Source organism: Eptatretus burgeri, chromosome 1, assembly GCF_056783735.1.
Source record: "Eptatretus burgeri isolate ZD-2024b chromosome 1, Ebu_testis_v1, whole genome shotgun sequence".
Lineage (NCBI taxonomy): Eukaryota > Metazoa > Chordata > Myxini > Myxiniformes > Myxinidae > Eptatretus > Eptatretus burgeri.
The window spans coordinates 71875199-71895796 of NC_140961.1; the positions used below are offsets into that span (position 1 = coordinate 71875199).

The 20598-nt window shown below is 45.3% G+C and overlaps 1 protein-coding gene across 11 annotated transcripts in view; it reads right to left on the minus strand.

The window, feature by feature from the left end:
- LOC147034722 (myosin-10-like) overlaps positions 1–20598 on the minus strand; it is a 242334-nt gene that overhangs the window by 144992 nt on the left and 76744 nt on the right. For all 11 annotated transcript variants that reach the window (XM_085887757.1, XM_085887728.1, XM_085887750.1 and 8 more), the window contains exon 5: positions 6666–6693. In XM_085887757.1, coding sequence (XP_085743883.1) covers positions 6666–6693 — 28 coding nt within the window. The remainder of the gene's footprint in view (positions 1–6665; positions 6694–20598) is intronic.

Below are 20598 nucleotides of genomic sequence, written 5' to 3' on the forward strand. Positions count from 1 at the left end.
GCAACCCACTGCAATCTTTGCTTTTTAGCTTGCTTTGAAATGGGGTTCAAAACACGAATAAAAATAGAAATGCAAGGAAAGCTTGCAAACAGTTGTTTCACTCAAGCCTGGAAAATCTGTCCATGGTAGCTCGACCAATAAGCATTTCTAAATGACAAAAAGGCAAGCTGCTTGAGGGAATATCCACAATGAAAGGACAACGTAAGTATAAGTATGTGGCTTTGGGGATTTGAGCAAATGGCATGTGTACTCGAGGAAGAATAACGGTTCCCATCTCCAGCATTAAAAACAAACCCATGGGGTTTGGCCATGCTTTATCATCTAAACATGGAGCATCAAGCGAGGAAGCAGCATGTGCCATTATTAAAGTCTTTGACATGACCCGGCCAGGGTCAGTATCGAACCGTCGGCCTGCCGGACTTGGAGCGAAAGCTCTAATCCACAAGGTCATCGAGTCCGGTTAAATATATAACTCGACTTGGTGGCATGTTAACTTTGCAGATTAATTAATATAAAACACAACTCGACTTCAGATAACCATTCGTTTCAACAAACAGTTGCAAAGGATTTTGTGTACGTTTGTCTTCACAGGCACTTTGCGTTGATAATTGGAGGCACTTGCGTGAAGAGAGGAGTTGTGGTCGTTTTGCGACTTTAGAGAATGCATCCAGATTAACATAAAGTGCTTCAAGATTTGTTGATAAGAGGTGCTTTGATGTAAATTCCAAGTGGTTGGGCAAGAAAATATTGTTGGAGTTTCTCCAGTACCTTATAAAGCAAGACGAGTTGATTCGAGATCCTCAGATTATGTACAGGTACCTCAAGGAAAGATGATTATCTTTCAACATTTTTCCTGCAATTTTAACCAGTCCGTGTTGTAGTCGAGTCTGTATTTGGCCAAGCATGGACTCAAATACAGGTTCAAAGTGAACGGTGGACTTTAAAGGATGCTTACGTGGTCAACACCGCCATGGATTCTTCCTTCGCCTGGCATTGATATAAAACAAAACATCGTACCCAATAAGAATTTGCCTCAAAATGCATTTTTCAAATTAGATTCACCATTTCCACTCTCATTTTCTTTTCACAATGAATACAATTAAATAAATACAAATAATTAATGAATACATCATTTATGACGACGTTCAATCGAAAAACACTTAGATAAATCAAGGGCAAGCATCTTCTTTTGTTTGAAGCACAAGGCTGTGGGGTAGCATCAATAGCCGAATGCTGCTGTGCTGCTGATGCAATGCCCTCTGTAGGTTAGGGCACAAATTTCGAATTTGTTCATGGTGCTCGTGATAGCTCGCAGAGTCTTTGCGAAAGACAACATGGGATGTTTAACATCCACTAACTAATGCCAGCAGACGGGACCGCCAGTTTAACGTCAATCTGAAGGACGGCACACACATTGATGAACCACTCTGTCTGCAAAACAACAAGATGACAGTTTTTAGCTCGGCTAAGATTTGAACCCAGGCTCGACAGTTCAAAGGCGAGTGTGTGTACCTCTAGTAGTCTCGGCCATCCTGCCAGCATAGGAGCTTCATATCTTTCAGACACGTTACCGTACAAATCCAGCATCTTTTATTGCAAATGACAAGTGCCAATAAAATGAATCGCTCCGAATCTGTGTTGCAATAAATAAATAAATAAAACTTCTCAACAGTCACTTTTTACGCGTGATAAAGTTGGCGTCGTGAATTATAACAAAATAACTTCAAAACAATTAAAAGTTGTAAACTTTCCAGTTCCAGCAAAAGCCTTTATATGGCTTATTCCAATTTATGTCTGAGCAATCCCAGCATGAGAGGCCAAATATTTTGGACATTAAAGACCATGTTAAGCTTTGCCACTATCCAACATGGCCACACTGGTTATGATTTACCAAATAAATTTAAAGTAATAAATGCCGCCAAAGATGCAGCAAGAGGCCAAAAAGTCCCACTCATCTTCCTCTTCAATGACACCGAGATACTCACAACATATAGTCATTAAGAATGACAAGAAGACATTTGTGTCCTAAAAAAGTTTTGCACACCACGCTCTATCTGCACAAGGGAAAACCAGTCGAACATCATTGGGTTCATTGTCTAACCACTACCAGCCAATGAAGGTGTAAATTACGATTTGCATTTCTATTGGTGCAGTCGAATCATGAGTTTTGTGCCAAGACAGCATGCAACAAAAATAAGAAGCTTGCATATAAACGAGGAAAGATTTGCTGCAGGGTCTCGCCAGTGCATGATAAAATTATGCACGTCCCTTATTCTGAACTCTGAGCCTTATGTTGCTACTTCTTGCCTTAAATGTGTTTGAGGTTTATGGAAGAACAAAAAACTGAGGATGCAAGCTGACGAACGAACAGTTGCAGAATGGAAAACAGGTACCCATGGGAACTACGTCACCTGCACAATTCACAATGCTGATTATCTCAATCCCATGTTACCTATCCCTTCCCAAATTATGATATGTATTCTCCGAAGCAAGTCAGACTTCATAGTGGCTTAAGAGTTCCGAGTCATTACAATCAAAACTCAATACCCATTTGGAAGTAAGAACTCAACTGTTTTTCACCGGACGATTGCCTCTCCCGCACCACACTCCTCACCCCACCATTTCAACAACCACTGAGGTTCACTACACATAATGTGCGTATTTAAACCTACATCGAAAGCTAACCGCATTTACAATCGTGTTTTTTTTCCAGTCATGTTTTGATATTGTTTTGCCAAGAAACAGAGTTAATGGGGTGCAGAAGTTAAATGCAAATTAAAGTAGAAAAAAATCTCAAAATGCAAAGCCCATCCACATCCGCATTGTACTCGAACCAATATAGGTGAAAACAACAGCTTAAAAATAAAGAAATAAATAAAAACGTAAAATTTATGAACAAGTGTTCTCCATATTATCATGATTAAGGTTTGCTGAAAATTTAATGACAAAAGCTCGAATGATAAAAACGTTATGGCCTGGACAGACACAACGAAGATTAATGATAAAAATGGAATCAGTTACAAAACCCGACTGTCTCAATGAGGCCTATTTCTACTTTAAAGTGACTTTTTGCCCTTTGATCCAATTATTAATTTGTCTTCTACATATTCTCATCATAGTTTGTTGAAAATTTGATGACAAAAGCTCACATGGGGGAAAAAAATAGAAACGTCATGCCTTGGATGGAAATGGATGGACACATGCATGCACGCACACAAACACAATCCCATCTCCTGCTGCGTGGGTGGAGAATGAAACTGGATATCTGCATTTACAAAGCGATCGCCAAGGGTAAGCCTCCCCCGGCTCTCCCTTAGCGATCACCCGTGACTTACTCTTGGCCCACGATCCAATGATGACCATATTTTTTTTTGGACCACCGTATGACCTTGACCTTCAACATTTCGGGATAGAGTGTAAATTAAGGAAATGTGTCCGCATTGCCAAACTATCCATAAAACTCAACGTCATGAAAATCAGAGGAAAATTATTCAACTTATGATCAAAAAGGTGTTTTTTGTTAATTAGGTCACAATCCGAAAAATGTAGGTCAAGGACATGAATCAAGTATCAGGAGCACAACTTCAGTGTAGGTCCACTACTATAATGCAAGAATATCTTGGAAAGCTAAGCGGTCTGAGATAAAGTCTTGGCAAAATTGAGCCATTTTGTTCTGATCGGAGAATCCTTTGTCGAGTTATGGTGAGAAATGTTAAAGTATATAATTAGGTCATGACCTTAAAAATAAGTCAAGATCAGAAAATTTAAACCCCACATACTTTCTATTCACATCATTGAAGCAAAATTACATTCTGAAAGACCCAGCCATCTTCGAGACACAGCTTGGACATTAGGAGTGCAGGAAGAAAAATAAAAAACTGGAAAGCGTCTCAAAATGCAAAGCCCTTCCACGTCCACTTTGTACTCGAACTAAACTTGACGAAAACAACAGTTTAAAAAAAAGAAAAAGTACAATTTATTAATGTGTTCTCCACAATCTCATAATATAGGTTTGTTAAAGATTTGATGACAAAAGCTCAATTGGTAAAAATGTTACAGCCAGGACATACACACTGAATCTCAATAGTAAACAAGGATGTTGATTAAACCATATATGGCTGATCTACCACTTCACCGATGACATCATTCTTACAATCCCCAATTCCCCATTGGGATTAGAATGAGATGTGCCAAGTATTAAATTTTTCCAATCAGCAGTTTCAAGGATATAATGCTTAATTTTTTTGTGATTAATGCAAGATAGCTGCCATAATCACATGACCTATGGTGTCACTATTATAATTAAAATATTCTCCGTGGGGGTAGGGGGTGGGTCACTCCTTCCATCAAAATTTTGTGTCATCGGACAAGTGGCTGCTGAGAAAAAGAAAAAAAAGTAAAAAAATAAGAGCAAAAAAAGGCGAAAATGGTGGTTTGGTACTCCTCAGGGTCTAGTAAACTCTGTACCAATAAAAACTGGAGGCACTAATTGTAGAAACAAACCATACAACAGGAATAAACCCTTCCCCTATCCTATAGGGGAAAGTTTATTTAGATTTTAGATGTTAGTGTTGAATGCCAATTTTCTTAGGAAAAACAAACAAACCTTGAAATGACAAACTTGCATACAAACACGTCTCTTCCATTAAATGCCTATATATATATATATATATATATATATATATATATATATATATATATATATATATATATATATATATATATATATATATATATATATATATATATAGTACGACAAAGCTTTGTCACAAAAATGACAATTTGGGTGTTTAATTGTGATGTTTTCCTTTGATTGGAATGGTCAACGATGCAATAATTGGAATGGTCAATATTGTTGTTGTGAGACTTGGAATGTTGAACACAGGAGATTATTGTTTTGTCATAAAATATTTTAAAATTTGCAATGTCAGATAGGTAAGGAAGAAAGAAATGTGAACTCTGTTGATAATAATCATATTAAAAACAAGAAGGGCACTCGGTAGATCCTCCGTCACGTAATGCCTGATCCACAAGAACATATCGGGCCCAATACATTTTTGAAATATCATGCTATACAGTACAATATCATTTTTGGCACTATCTCTCAATGGTGAAGAATCACTTTAAAAATTAAATAATTATCGTATCCAGATCCAGATTCGGATCTTCATCAAAATCTAATCAGTTTGTCCTTGTCACACACCCAACCTTCCCACCAAATTTCATCTGGATCCGTCCACAACTTTTTGAGATATCCTGTACACAGACAGACAAACACACACACACAGACAAACAAAGACAGACAGGGGTGAAAAACATAACCTCCTTCACCCTCGGTGGCAGAGGTAAAAATAGAATAAAATAAAAAAATTTAAAAACAACAAAACTTTAAAATACAAGCACCACCTCAAATAAAATACTGCCATGATTGAGAAACCTCGCTTGGATGGCAATTACAGAAGCTTGAAAAGATTTCCTTACTGAAATGAAATCAATATAATTGGCTTCATCTCAACATCGGTGGCTGGGCATTCGACATGAATGAACTCACTGCAGTGATGAGGGCTTAATGCCAAGCTCATATGGTGGCACATCAACACTCACCCTCTTTATAAAATCACGAGGAACTGGAGAAAATGATGGGGTGGGTTCTCAGACAGTTGTTGCCATACAAGCAAACAAAGGGACAAGTCAGAAGATATAGCCGAGCTTTGCTTGGTCAGAATGCAGCAAACTTCATTGAAAAACTTATCATGAGGAAATGTTATTTCAGCATTAAAAAATAAAAAGATAAACAATGACAAATCTTTCCAGTGACAGAAATCGTGTAAGGAAGCAAAAGAGAGAAATGGAACGGGGCAAACACAAAACCTTTATGAGAAATCCTCAAGGTCAGCACATACATCATGGCAAACATCCAGTGGAATTCTTGGCATACATCCAAAGAATAGAGCAGCAATGCTCTGCTGGAGATATATCTGACAAAGGCTATCCCTTTCACAATTACACTTTTCCCAATTTGTTTTACGTGACACTAGGTTGGTCACCATTTTGGCACAAAACTAAAACCATCAAAAATTGGCTCACCAAAGTCAAACGGACAATGAAAGTGAAATGAACAAATGAAGTGAGTGATATGACCTTCACAAGCTGTTTGCATGTTTTTTTTTTTTTTAGCAATTAATGATTTGAAGTGGAATTTTATAAACCTCATGAATGACTATTAAATTTTGCTCAACAGTAGTTGGACCTCTAATCACAAGGTTTTGAGCCCAAGTCCTGCATTGGTGAGACATCAGCTGTAATGAATGAAGAGAACTTTATGCCGAGTTCGAGAACCCTGTGTTTATGCTAGTTTGCAGCACTGCAGGGATCACGTCCAAAAATTGTTCTTTAACATTTGCTAAAAAGTGCAATTTTAACAAGGGACCATGGGCATTCCTCAATCAAGAAAGGCAGTGGGGAGGGGGCAAATCAAATAGAGTACAGTAAAATAATGATAGGAATAGCAGGGGGGAGATAAAATGGTTTAGATTTTCTCAATAAAAATGCTTTACCAACGACTGTATTTTTTAAAAAAAGTGAAAAACAAGCAAGGCAAGCTGCAAAAAAATAATAATAATAACAACAACAACCACAGTTGGTGTGGAAAATCTCACACTCACGTGCAAAGAATTGACTGGTCCTCACGGTCTGAAACAGAAGAAAGGAATGAAGACGATTAATGGAAACCATACAGCAGTAGCACAGCAGCTTAAACGATCAAATTTGCCCTGATCAGTCATTTTCTCCGATCAAACCAGTACGTCATAGCACGTAATCAGCAAATGTTGGCTTCACAGTGGAGCAATGGCAAGCCATGGGAGTAACTTGTATTGGACTTTGTTATCCCCACGCTTTTTGAGAAAACACACGGGGGATGTTGTAATCGGCTCCGTCTGTCCGTTCGTCCGTCAAGGTCATGTATCTCCTCCTAGACGGTTGTGCAGAAATTCACCAAACTTGATAGTTACCACACCACATGAAGGTGCAAAAACAGGATCACTTTTGGCCCCGCCTCCTGAGACAGGGGCAAAAGGTCAAACACCAAAAAAAATGCAATTACGACTACATTATTAATGAAACGTTGTAGAGCACTCAACATTGGGGAATGCCTGAAATAACAATTCCCCATGGGGGGTGTGGACTTAGGGCAACAGAGGTCAAAATGGGAAGAAAGAAAAATTAATTCAAGTTTTCATGTTGGGTTAATACTGGTGGAACGTTGTGCCATCTTTCAACTTTGCTTTAGGTGGGAAGCGTGGGGATTGGCGATGGCGTGCCCTCGACTTCCTTCTAGTTCAATGACACGTGGAAATCTCAAGTTAAACATTTTACGCTTCCGTGTCGTTGCTAAAAATTTGAAGCGTCTTCAAAAATCTCAATGTTGAGACATCCTTCAACAAAGAGGTCTTTCATCCTTCCTGCATGCCAAGATGGCCAAAAATGCCCCGATCGTAACAGTCACCTTCGTACTTGACAAGAAGTAGAATAAATAGGGATGGAACATTTATTGTCCGTACCCCACATCCCTTTCCTTTTATGTAACTTCCGTATAAGTTCCCCCAAAAAATATTGAATCGGCAGCGTGGAGTACAAACATCATTAAAGAGTGATTAGGAATAACTAATTTGCTATTTCTGAGTCTTCACAAGAGATCTATGCAAAAGTTTTGGTTTTATATGAGATTGCATTCTCGAGATTAAAGAATGATACAATGAAAGGCATATCACTTCGTTGATGACATTTAAGACGTGCAGTGAAGAATGATTGCCTTCACTGCAGCCTTATCGATGCAAATGTCTGTACAGAATTTTGGCTACAACTTAGATTCCTGACAAAAGAATCAAAACAATTTGGGATATCACTATGAAGGTAATTCATCACATCACGTGTGAAGACCAACTACTGACAACATTTCAGCCTCATTACCATTTCAAAACCTTCTGTCAATGTACAGAATTTCGGGTTCATTGGATTGCACATTGCGGAGCTGTCCTAGAGAATCCGAAACATGGATGCAGGTTATTTAGGGCTTTAGAATTCCTTGTATTGTTGATAGTGAAGAGAGGACAAATGCTATGTCCTCAAAGCGTGCAATAGTTTTGTCTTTCTTTGATCAGTTATTCCAAAAAGATCGAGCCAAAAATGGCAATTTTTAACACCACGTCGATAATCATCTAGTTTGGATTTGAAAATTCCCAAAAATCATGTTGGTTTTTTTTTTTCTACAGGATCAAAGACTCATGGGGGAGTTGAAACATTACACACACGTGCAGAGCAATACATGAGACAACAGCAGATTTGACTACAGACAAACACAACCACACCACTTCCCAGAGCACTCTGGGTACCATTTACACCTAATGGAGTCAAACAGAGAACAGCAAAATAAGTGGAACGTCCCATTATACAGAAGTCGAACTAATAGAAAAATGATTCCTTTTTTTAAACAATAAACTGATCAACGCAAGTCAGCAAGAATGCATTATATGATAAAACAATTCCACTTCCTCATCCAATGGCAGATGGCTATGCCCTCGCACCAATCTTCACCAGCAATCAGATACCATCATTGCTAAAATGGACTCTGCACTACTCATCCCAACTTCTTGTTCCGATTCTACAGCAAATTGATTCAGCTCCGGTCTTCTGTAAAGCAGCACCACTAATGGAGTCTGGTCAACTTTCCTATCCACATCTTTGAAAACAAGAAAAGTTATTTATGTGACCTAATAATGTCAAACATGCACTCAAACCTTACTTGCTCTTCATGGATTTGCCACACATCTCAATTAACACATTTGCTTCACTCAGCATCCTTCGAAGGCTGCTGAGATATGTGCAGAGATTTTACAATACAACCCCACTGACAAGTTGGCTCAAGTAAAGCCCAAACAAAAGTGGATATGCACCACTTCTACCTCTGCCTATCTCTTCCAAAAAAAAATGACAATAGCTCTTGAGTTTGTTTCTCCAAGTCTAATCAACTCCTCACAAGTTCATCCTTCTATGTAGGCCTAATCCTGTCTACTCCCATCCTTCACAGGTTCATCCTTCTATCCGAAGCCTAATCCTGTCTACTCCCATCCTTCCCAAGTTCATCCTTCTATGTAGGCCTAATCCTGTCTACTCCTTTCCTTCACAGGTTCATCCTTCTATCCGAAGCCTAATCCTGTCTACTCCCATCCTTCCCAAGTTCATCCTTCTATCCGAAGCCTAATCCTGTCTACTCCCATCCTTCCCAAGTTCATCCTTCTATCCGAAGCCTAATCCTGTCTACTCCCATCCTTCCCAAGTTCATCCTTCTATCTGAGGCCAAATCCTGTCTACTCCCCTCCTTTACAAGTTCATCCTTTTATCCTTGGCCAAATGCTGTCCACTCCCCTCCTTCACAAGTTCATCCACCTATCCTCGGCCAAATCCTGTCTACTCTCCTCCTTCACAAGATCATCCTTTTATCCTAGGCCTAATGCTGTCCACTCCCCTCCTTCACAAGTTCATCCTCCTATCCTAGGCCAAATCCTGTCTACTCCCCTCCTTCACAGGTTCATCCTTCTATCCGAGGCCTAATCCTGTCTACTCCCTTCCTTCCCAAGTTCATCCTTCTATCCTCGGCCTAATCCTGTCTACTCCCTTCCTTCACAGGTTCATCCTTCTATCCGAGGCTTAATTCTGTCTACTCCCCTCCTTCACAAGTTCATCCTTCTATCCGAGGCCTAATCCTGTCGACTCCCCTCCTTCACAGGTTCATCCTTCAATCTGAGGTCTAATCCTGTCTACTCCCCTCCTTCACAGGTTCATCCTTCAATCTGAGGTCTAATCCTGTCGACTCCCCTCCTTCACAGGTTCATCCTTCAATCTGAGGTCTAATCCTGTCTACTCCCCTCCTTCACAGGTTCATCCTTCTATCCTCGGCCTAATCCTGTCTACTCCCTTCCTTCACAGGTTCATCCTTCTATCCGAGGCTTAATTCTGTCTACTCCCCTCCTTCACAAGTTCATCCTTCTATCCGAGGCCTAATCCTGTCGACTCCCCTCCTTCACAGGTTCATCCTTCAATCTGAGGTCTAATCCTGTCTACTCCCCTCCTTCACAGGTTCATCCTTCTATCCAAGGTCAAATGCTGTCTACTCCCCTCCTTCACAAGTTCATCCTCCTATGTAGGCTGAATCCTGTCTACTCCCCTCCTTCACAGGTTCATCCTTCTATCCGAGGTCAAATCCTGTCTACTCCCCTCCTTCACAAGTTCATCCTTTTATCCTTGGCCAAATGCTGTCCACTCCCCTCCTTCACAAGATCATCCTTTTATCCAAGGCCTAATGCTGTCCACTCCCCTCCTTCACAAGTTCATCCTCCTATCCTAGGCCAAATCCTGTCTACTCCCCTCCTTCATAAGTTCATCCTTCTATCCTAGGCCTAAACCTGTCTACTCCCCTCCTTCATAAGTTCATCCTTCCATCCGAGGTCAAATGCTGTCCACTCCCCTCCTTCACAAGATCATCCTTTTATCCGAGGCCTAATGCTGTCCACTCCCCTCCTTCACAAGTTCATCCTCCTATCCTAGGCCAAATCCTGTCTACTCCCCTCCTTCACAGGTTCATCCTTCTATCCGAGGCCTAATCCTGTCTACTCCCTTCCTTCACAGGTTCATCCTTCTATCCGAGGCTTAATTCTGTCTACTCCCCTCCTTCCCAAGTTCATCCTTCTATCCTCGGCCTAATCCTGTCTACTCCCTTCCTTCACAGGTTCATCCTTCTATCCGAGGCTTAATTCTGTCTACTCCTCTCCTTCACAAGTTCATCCTTCTATCCGAGGCCTAATCCTGTCGACTCCCCTCCTTCACAGGTTCATCCTTCAATCTGAGGTCTAATCCTGTCTACTCCCCTCCTTCACAGGTTCATCCTTCTATCCAAGGTCAAATGCTGTCTACTCCCCTCCTTCACAAGTTCATCCGATGTAGGCTGAATCCTGTCTACTCCCCTCCTTCACAGGTTCATCCTTCTATCCGAGGTCAAATCCTGTCTACTCCCCTCCTTCACAAGTTCATCCTTTTATCCTTGGCCAAATCCTGTCCACTCCCCTCCTTCACAAGATCATCCTCTTATCCAAGGCCTAATGCTGTCCACTCCCCTCCTTCACAAGTTCATCCTCCTATCCTAGGCCAAATCCTGTCTACTCCCCTCCTTCATAAGTTCATCCTTCTATCCTAGGCCTAAACCAGTCTACTCCCCTCCTTCATAAGTTCATCCTTCCATCCGAGGTCAAATGCTGTCCACTCCCCTCCTTCACAAGATCATCCTTTTATCCTAGGCCTAATGCTGTCCACTCCCCTCCTTCACAAGTTCATCCTCCTATCCTAGGCCAAATCCTGTCTACTCCCCTTCTTCACAAGTTCATCCTTCTATCCGAGGCCTAATCCTGTCTACTCCCCTCCTTCACAGGTTCATCCTTCTATCCGAAGCCTAATCCTGTCTACTCCCATCCTTCCCAAGTTCATCCTTCTATGTAGGCCTAATCCTGTCTACTCCTTTCCTTCACAGGTTCATCCTTCTATCCGAAGCCTAATCCTGTCTACTCCCATCCTTCCCAAGTTCATCCTTCTATCCGAAGCCTAATCCTGTCTACTCCCATCCTTCCCAAGTTCATCCTTCTATCCGAAGCCTAATCCTGTCTACTCCCATCCTTCCCAAGTTCATCCTTCTATCTGAGGCCAAATCCTGTCTACTCCCCTCCTTTACAAGTTCATCCTTTTATCCTTGGCCAAATGCTGTCCACTCCCCTCCTTCACAAGTTCATCCACCTATCCTCGGCCAAATCCTGTCTACTCTCCTCCTTCACAAGATCATCCTTTTATCCTAGGCCTAATGCTGTCCACTCCCCTCCTTCACAAGTTCATCCTCCTATCCTAGGCCAAATCCTGTCTACTCCCCTCCTTCACAGGTTCATCCTTCTATCCGAGGCCTAATCCTGTCTACTCCCTTCCTTCCCAAGTTCATCCTTCTATCCTCGGCCTAATCCTGTCTACTCCCTTCCTTCACAGGTTCATCCTTCTATCCGAGGCTTAATTCTGTCTACTCCCTCCTTCACAAGTTCATCCTTCTATCCGAGGCCTAATCCTGTCGACTCCCCTCCTTCACAGGTTCATCCTTCAATCTGAGGTCTAATCCTGTCTACTCCCCTCCTTCACAGGTTCATCCTTCAATCTGAGGTCTAATCCTGTCGACTCCCCTCCTTCACAGGTTCATCCTTCAATCTGAGGTCTAATCCTGTCTACTCCCCTCCTTCACAGGTTCATCCTTCTATCCTCGGCCTAATCCTGTCTACTCCCTTCCTTCACAGGTTCATCCTTCTATCCGAGGCTTAATTCTGTCTACTCCCCTCCTTCACAAGTTCATCCTTCTATCCGAGGCCTAATCCTGTCGACTCCCCTCCTTCACAGGTTCATCCTTCAATCTGAGGTCTAATCCTGTCTACTCCCCTCCTTCACAGGTTCATCCTTCTATCCAAGGTCAAATGCTGTCTACTCCCCTCCTTCACAAGTTCATCCTCCTATGTAGGCTGAATCCTGTCTACTCCCCTCCTTCACAGGTTCATCCTTCTATCCGAGGTCAAATCCTGTCTACTCCCCTCCTTCACAAGTTCATCCTTTTATCCTTGGCCAAATGCTGTCCACTCCCCTCCTTCACAAGATCATCCTTTTATCCAAGGCCTAATGCTGTCCACTCCCCTCCTTCACAAGTTCATCCTCCTATCCTAGGCCAAATCCTGTCTACTCCCCTCCTTCATAAGTTCATCCTTCTATCCTAGGCCTAAACCTGTCTACTCCCCTCCTTCATAAGTTCATCCTTCCATCCGAGGTCAAATGCTGTCCACTCCCCTCCTTCACAAGATCATCCTTTTATCCGAGGCCTAATGCTGTCCACTCCCCTCCTTCACAAGTTCATCCTCCTATCCTAGGCCAAATCCTGTCTACTCCCCTCCTTCACAGGTTCATCCTTCTATCCGAGGCCTAATCCTGTCTACTCCCTTCCTTCACAGGTTCATCCTTCTATCCGAGGCCTAATCCTGTCTACTCCCTTCCTTCACAGGTTCATCCTTCTATCCGAGGCTTAATTCTGTCTACTCCCCTCCTTCCCAAGTTCATCCTTCTATCCTCGGCCTAATCCTGTCTACTCCCTTCCTTCACAGGTTCATCCTTCTATCCGAGGCTTAATTCTGTCTACTCCTCTCCTTCACAAGTTCATCCTTCTATCCGAGGCCTAATCCTGTCGACTCCCCTCCTTCACAGGTTCATCCTTCAATCTGAGGTCTAATCCTGTCTACTCCCCTCCTTCACAGGTTCATCCTTCTATCCAAGGTCAAATGCTGTCTACTCCCCTCCTTCACAAGTTCATCCGATGTAGGCTGAATCCTGTCTACTCCCCTCCTTCACAGGTTCATCCTTCTATCCGAGGTCAAATCCTGTCTACTCCCCTCCTTCACAAGTTCATCCTTTTATCCTTGGCCAAATCCTGTCCACTCCCCTCCTTCACAAGATCATCCTTTTATCCAAGGCCTAATGCTGTCCACTCCCCTCCTTCACAAGTTCATCCTCCTATCCTAGGCCAAATCCTGTCTACTCCCCTCCTTCATAAGTTCATCCTTCTATCCTAGGCCTAAACCTGTCTACTCCCCTCCTTCATAAGTTCATCCTTCCATCCGAGGTCAAATGCTGTCCACTCCCCTCCTTCACAAGATCATCCTTGTATCCTAGGCCTAATGCTGTCCACTCCCCTCCTTCACAAGTTCATCCTCCTATCCTAGGCCAAATCCTGTCTACTCCCCTTCTTCACAAGTTCATCCTTCTATCCGAGGCCTAATCCTGTCTACTCCCCTCCTTCACAGGTTCATCCTTCTATCCGAGGCCTAATCTTGTCTACTCCCTTCCTTCCCAAGTTCATCCTTCTATCCTCGGCCTAATCCTGTCTACTCCCTTCCTTCACAGGTTCATCCTGTGCTGTGTCACGTGATTGGGTTTTCGTATATCATGCCTCGCCCGCTAGGGGTGGGAAGAGTGTGCTTCTGGTGGCGCAATAAAGCGGAGTAGATGGTGGCCCGCGTGCTTCTTGTGTCCCACCGCACCTGGTACACTCTAGTTGGCTGACGAGGATGGTTGAATACGGACTTATGCCCGTTTTCGACGGGGACGACTTCGAATTGTTTTCGGAGCAATTGGAATGCTATTTCCACGCGAACGATGTGGTCGACGAGAGCAAGCAGAAGTCGATCTTGCTCGCTTCGCTTTCGCCGGAGCATTATCGGCTGCTGGGTGATTTAGTGGCACCGAACAGGCCCCGGGATGACGGGCTGGCGTTTCGGGACGTTGTGGAGAAAATGAAAGCACACATGGCGCCGAAGAAGTCGTTGCAGCTCGCTTGATTCCAGTTCGATCGCCTCTCGAAAGGGGCAGAGGAACGCGTCGCTGAGTTCGTGGCGCGGATTAAGCATTCTTCCGTGGCCTGCAAGTTCCCGGCGGGGGAGCGGTCAGCTCGGCTCAGAGATCGTTTTATTGCTGGTTTACAAGATGCGAAAATGGTTTCAGCGGTTTTACGGCTGAAGGGTGAAGCCATTACATTCGACTCGGCGGTCACCACGGCTACGGCGGTCGAGCAGACTCGCGGGGATGTTCGAGCCATCACCGGCCACGCGGGGTCGCGAGCACCCCGGGACGCGCGCACGACCTTCGATGCGGGTCGGACGTCGCCACGCGGCCGCGCGTGCGGCGGGGTGACCCCGCGGACATGCTTGGGATGTGGAGGTCGACACCTGTGCCATGCATGCCCGTGTAAAGGCAACATGTGTTTGAATTGTCACAAGGTGGGTCATTTGGCGCGTGTGCCGTGGGGCGTCGGCCACCGTTAAAGTCGTGGACGGCAATGTGCGACGCGACTCGGGGCGGAACCAGCGGCCGTTGTTGAGCCTGTTTTCAATTGGCCCGGCGACGGCGCGCCTGATGACGGTGGAAGTCGAAGTGAACGAAACGCCGATCACGTTCCAGGTCGATACGGGAGCAGCGGTGTCGCTCATCGGCGAACAGACCACGCGTAGACTCAACGGCTTGAAGCTTATCAGGTCGAACCTCACGCTGTTCACGTACACCCGCGAGAAGATAACGCCAGTCGGGATGGCAGACGTGTCTGTGCGGTACCAAGGCCAGGTCGCCACACTTCGGGTGTACGTCGTACGGGGGAGGGGGCCGTCTCTCCTCGGCCGAGATTGGATGACCCGCATCAGGCTAGACTGGGCCGCAGTTCACCTTGTGCAACCCGTGCCAAGCCAGTGGGAGGATCAGTTGGAGGAGATTCTTCAAAGACATCAAGGGTTGTTTAGCGACGACCTTGGGAAACTCAAGGGCATGGAGACGAAACTCTTCTTGAAGGAGGGGGTGGTTCCTCGGTTTTGTAAACCGCGTCCAGTGCCGTATGCCCTGCGGGACAAGGTCAAGGGTGAACTGGATAGGCTGGAGGCCTGTGGAGTGATCGAACGGGTGTCGTGCTCGGATTGGGCCACCCCGGTTGTCACGGTGCTGAAACGGAATGGAGACGTCCGATTGTGCGGGGACTTCAAATCCATGGTTAACCCGGGGCTCAGCGTGGAGCAATATCCACTGCCGTCAATCGATGAGATATATGCGCGATTGGCAGGGAGTCAATACTTCACGAAGCTAGACCTGCGTGATGCATATTTTCACCTGCCGATGGATCCCGGGAGTAGCGAGCTTTTGACAATCAACACGTGTCAAGGACTCTATCGATATACCCGACTCTGTTTTGGGATTGCTTCAGCCCCAGCTTTGTGGCAGAAAGCCATGGATCAGGTTTGCATTGGCCTGCCCGCTCAGACCTACCTGGACGATGTGCTCATTGCGGGGAAAACGGCGGATGAGCATCTTGCGAACATTGCCCGAGTGCTGACAAAGCTAGAAGCATGCGGCCTGCGCTTAAACAGGGACAAGTGCGCGTTCTTCAAGCAGCGCTTGGAATACCTCGGGCACATCATCACGCCGGAGGGGCTGTTGAAAGGTCCTCGGAAGGTGGAGGCGATTCAGCACATGCCACCGCCTCGCGACAAGACGCAGCTGCGCTCGTTCATTGGCATGGCCCAGTATTACCAAAGGTTAGTGCGCGGGCTCAGCTCACAACTTGCGCCGTTAACGCGGTTGCTCAAGAAGGACGAGCGCTGGGCTTGGGGGCCTGCACACCAGGCGTCGTTCGACCGCGTCAAGCGGCTGCTCACAGAGGATATGGTCCTCGTGCACTACGAGCCTGCGCGTCCGCTCCTATTGGCATGCGACAGCTCTGCATATGGCATCGGGGCAGTGCTCTCCCACAGGATGGACGATGGTTCCGAGCGGCCTGTTTGTTTTGCATCCCGGACCCTGTCCACAGCAGAGCGCGGATATGCCCAGATTGAGCGTGAGGCTCTCATCCTCGTCTGGGGTGTGCAGAGGTTTCATCAATATCTGCTGGGGCGGCATTTCACTTTACAGACGGATCACAAACCGCTTCAATTCATCCTGAGACCCGAACGCGGGGTGCCAGTGGTAGCAGCCGCGCGAATACAGCGGTGGTGTCTGTTTCTGGGTGCTTACGATTCTGATATTCAGTTCCGAAGCACCGAGAAGCATGCTAACTGCGACGGGCTCTCACGCTTGCCGTGTGCAGAGAGTCCAGCTGCGTCTGAGTTGGGCGACCGGGTCGATGTGTTCGCGCTGGACCAGGTCCAAAGCGGGCCGGTCACGGCCAGGCAGGTCGCGGTGGAATCGGCTCGTGATCCGGTGCTTGCCCGTGTCGTCCAGGCGATTTCTACGGGGAATTGGAGCGATCTGCCTTCGACACCGGCATTTCAACCTTTCACGTCACGCGCAGTGGAGCTGTCGTTGGTCCAACGGTGCGTAATGTGGGGAATGAGGACCGTGATTCCACCGAGGTTCAGGCAGCGGTGTTTGGAAGAACTGCATGTCAGTCACCTTGACGTCGTGAAGACCAAGAGTCTTGCTCGTAGCCTGTTGTGGTGGCTGGGGTTGGACAAAGACATTGAGCAGTTGGTTAAGCGTTGCGCCACGTGCCAGACAGATGCTGATAACCCGCGTCGAGCTTCGGGTCTCTGGCCTGTGCCAGACCGAGCTTGGCAGAGGGTCCATGTAGATTTTGTGGGACCGGTTAATGGCAAGATGTTTTTGATTGTGATTGATGCATTCTCTAAATGGCCGGAGGTTGTAGTAATGCAGCATACTTCAGCAAACATTACAGTAGAGAAGCTGCGGACGATCTTTGCTAATAAAGGGTTGCCGGAGATCCTGGTCTCTGATAATGGTCCGCAGTTCATCGCGGGTGTATTTGATGAGTTTATGCGCCAGAATGGTATTCGACATCTAAGGTCCGCACCGTATCATCCTGAGACGAATGGCCAAGCTGAGTCGTTTGTCAAGATGTTGAAGCGGGCTTTGCGCAGGGGGGGTGTTGCACCTGTGCAGGCGGTGGTCGATGTCTTTTTGCTCCATTACAGGAACGCAGTTCATCCTGTCACGGGTGATTCGCCTGCCATTCGTCTCTATGGACGGGCTTTGCGGTCCAGGCTGGATTTGCTACGTCCTGGAGGGTCGGGGAGTGGGGCGATGTCGCGTCCGACGCGGCTGCGCAGCTTCGAGGTGGGGCAGCGGGTAATGGTGCGCGATTATTTCCACGGTTCCAAATGGGTGCCGGCGGTGGTCTCTGTGGTGCTGGGGCCGGCGAATTGCATGGTGCGGACTGATGGTGGGGATGTGTGGAAGCGGCACGTGGACCAGATGCATGATCGCTGTTCAGCGTCACCCCCCCACACCTCCCCGAGCCGAACGATGCGGGACCCCCACCGGTTGTATCGCCGGCACCTGACGTTGTATCGCCGGGGCTGGCTGGGCCGGCGCCGAGGGGGACTTCGCCTGATGCCGTCCTACCCGGGGACGTCGAGCAGGCTGGGCAGTCGGGGGTAGCTGGTGTTGCGGAAAGTGCGAGTCCGGCGAGGGTGTCACCTTGACCGAGCCGGGAGGCATCTGAGCCTGGGCTGTCTGGTGGCGCTGCCCGTCCGAGGCGGGTCAGGGTGCGGCCGCGGTACTTGGAGGATTATGAGTGTTGATGGGTTTCCGATGGTCATGTTGTGATTATCCGTTCATTATGTGACGGGTCATTTTACGAGGGGAGGAGTGTGCTGTGTCACGTGATTGGGTTTTCGTATATCATGCCTCACCCGCTAGGGGTGGGAAGAGTGTGCTTCTGGTCGCGCAATAAAGCGGAGTAGATGCTGGCCCGCGTGCTTCTTGCGTCCCACCGCACCTGGTACACTCTACATCCCTCTATCCTAGGCCTAATCCTGTCTACTCCCCTCCTTCACAAGTTCATCCTTCTATCCTAGGCCTAAACCTGTCTACTCCCCTCCTTTGCAAGTTCATCTGTCTATCCAAGGTGTAATGCTGTCCACTCCCCCTCCTTCAGAAGTTCATGCTTCTATCCTAGGCCTAATCCTTTCCCGATACATGCATGACCCGCTTCCTTGGCCATTACATTCGTGATTCTACCACTTCTCAGATGATTCCACTCTGTGCTGCACAATGGCAAACCCATACCAGGTTCTAGACAAGCTGCCCTTTCACTGTTGACTCCTCCTCCCCCTATCCCAACCCTTCCTCCAAACTCTCAAAGCAAGTCCTAAAGGTATGATTGCATTCCGACAGCTCCAGACAGCAATTGAATCATTACATGGAAATATGCTCAAAACACATGTATGAATCATCGACATCAAATGGGAGGCCAAAGGAGATGGCAGGAATGCATACAAAAGAGTACAAGTCGAAAATAAAATAAAATGTAGAATCATTTAGAAAAATAACTAATTGGTGCAATTGCAAAGGATATCATGAAACTGGATGCAATTTGAATCATTGTCTTTCTTTCTTCACAACAAAATGTTTTTTCTTTCATGATCTAAAACTAGAATATGACATCATGTCTGTTAGTCAGTGAGAAAGAAATTCCATAAAGCACCATTTTAACAGATGTTGAAGCAAACACCATGTAACATCTTCCAGAGGAATTGATACATACAATGATTGCACACAATATGCCAAGGCTTTCTCCAAGATATTTGTCAAACAAGATAGTAGTGTCCACACCCAACAAACTGTGAAAAACCTGAAAATGTAAAAAATAATCATGTGACATGGATTCACTGGATGTATAGTCTCAGGTTATTTTGACCTCTGAAGTGAACTCGATGACCTTCAATCAAACTGAAAGTTACAGTATGTAATGACTTATCAAATGATGTTTTAGAAGAATTAATTTTGTTATAGTTCAAATGTTAATTTTGACTGAAAAAAAACAAAAAACACTTTCATGAAACTTAATTTAGTTTGTGAAAAGTAATAATTCTGATTAAAATGGTGAACTTGACGATGCATTGTGGATCCATGTGACTGGCCGTGCGACGCCACCTTAAAGAGTTTCGTGAACGCACACTTCAGGCACACGTCTGTTCAAAATGTCAAGGGATGCAAACTACACGTGTGAGCCATTATGGCTATGTGCATTCAATAGCCTTGTAAATCATCACCCTGGAAACCTCTCCGCTACTTTATCATATTCTCTCACTTTTCTACAAAAAAAAATAAAAAATAAAAACTTGTTGTGCATTGAGAAAGTGTTTCAGTCCTCTTTGATGAATCAAGAACTACAATAACAACACACCACACACCTCCACCAAGTGCAATTACTAGCCTCACTATTCCCATGGCAAAAGAAGGTGTGTGTGTGTGTGTGTCAAACTTTAATATACTGCTTCAGTAGAAATATAGTTCCCTGGAAGATTGTTTTCCATGTCCATGACTAGTTGATGAGGAAAATGAGCAATGCCGTGTAGAGCGAGTTTAGCAAGAAAGCCTTTGTGACAGACTTTCTTGAAGGTCTTTGAAATGTCTAATGAAACTCTTCTGAAGTGACTCGAGAGCACAAGATCATACGTTGGTGACATGAGGGCAGATCACTTGTACCGATCTGGCTTGACTGAATCGATAGTGGTGGACATGAAGTGGAACGGAATTTTTTGGTTTTGATGAAGGACGGGAACTATGTTGTGATCACATTCTCACTCCCCGTAAAAAAAAAAAAGACTTCTCAAGATAAGGTGTTTTGGGCTGTCGTTAGATGGATTGGATCGAACACCTTTATTTTTGCACAGGAAGAACGTGCGCACGTTTCCAAAGTTAATGGGAGATTCCTGAAGAGGAGGACACACTGTACCGGACAGGCACTAGCTTTGGGTTCCAAGATTACGGCAAAGATGTCGAAGACAGTTTGTCTTGTTGGTATCTGAAAGAAGGGTTTATCGGAATTTCTTCATTAAATATACAAGGAGCAGCATGTTAGTCGATGGTTGCAAGGGGAATTTCCCCAAAATTGTTGAGTGAAATTGGAGCCAAAAAGAGTGGCAAAGGTGTTACCCTTGATAAGAAATAGAATGATCAGAAATTTGGAAAGATTGA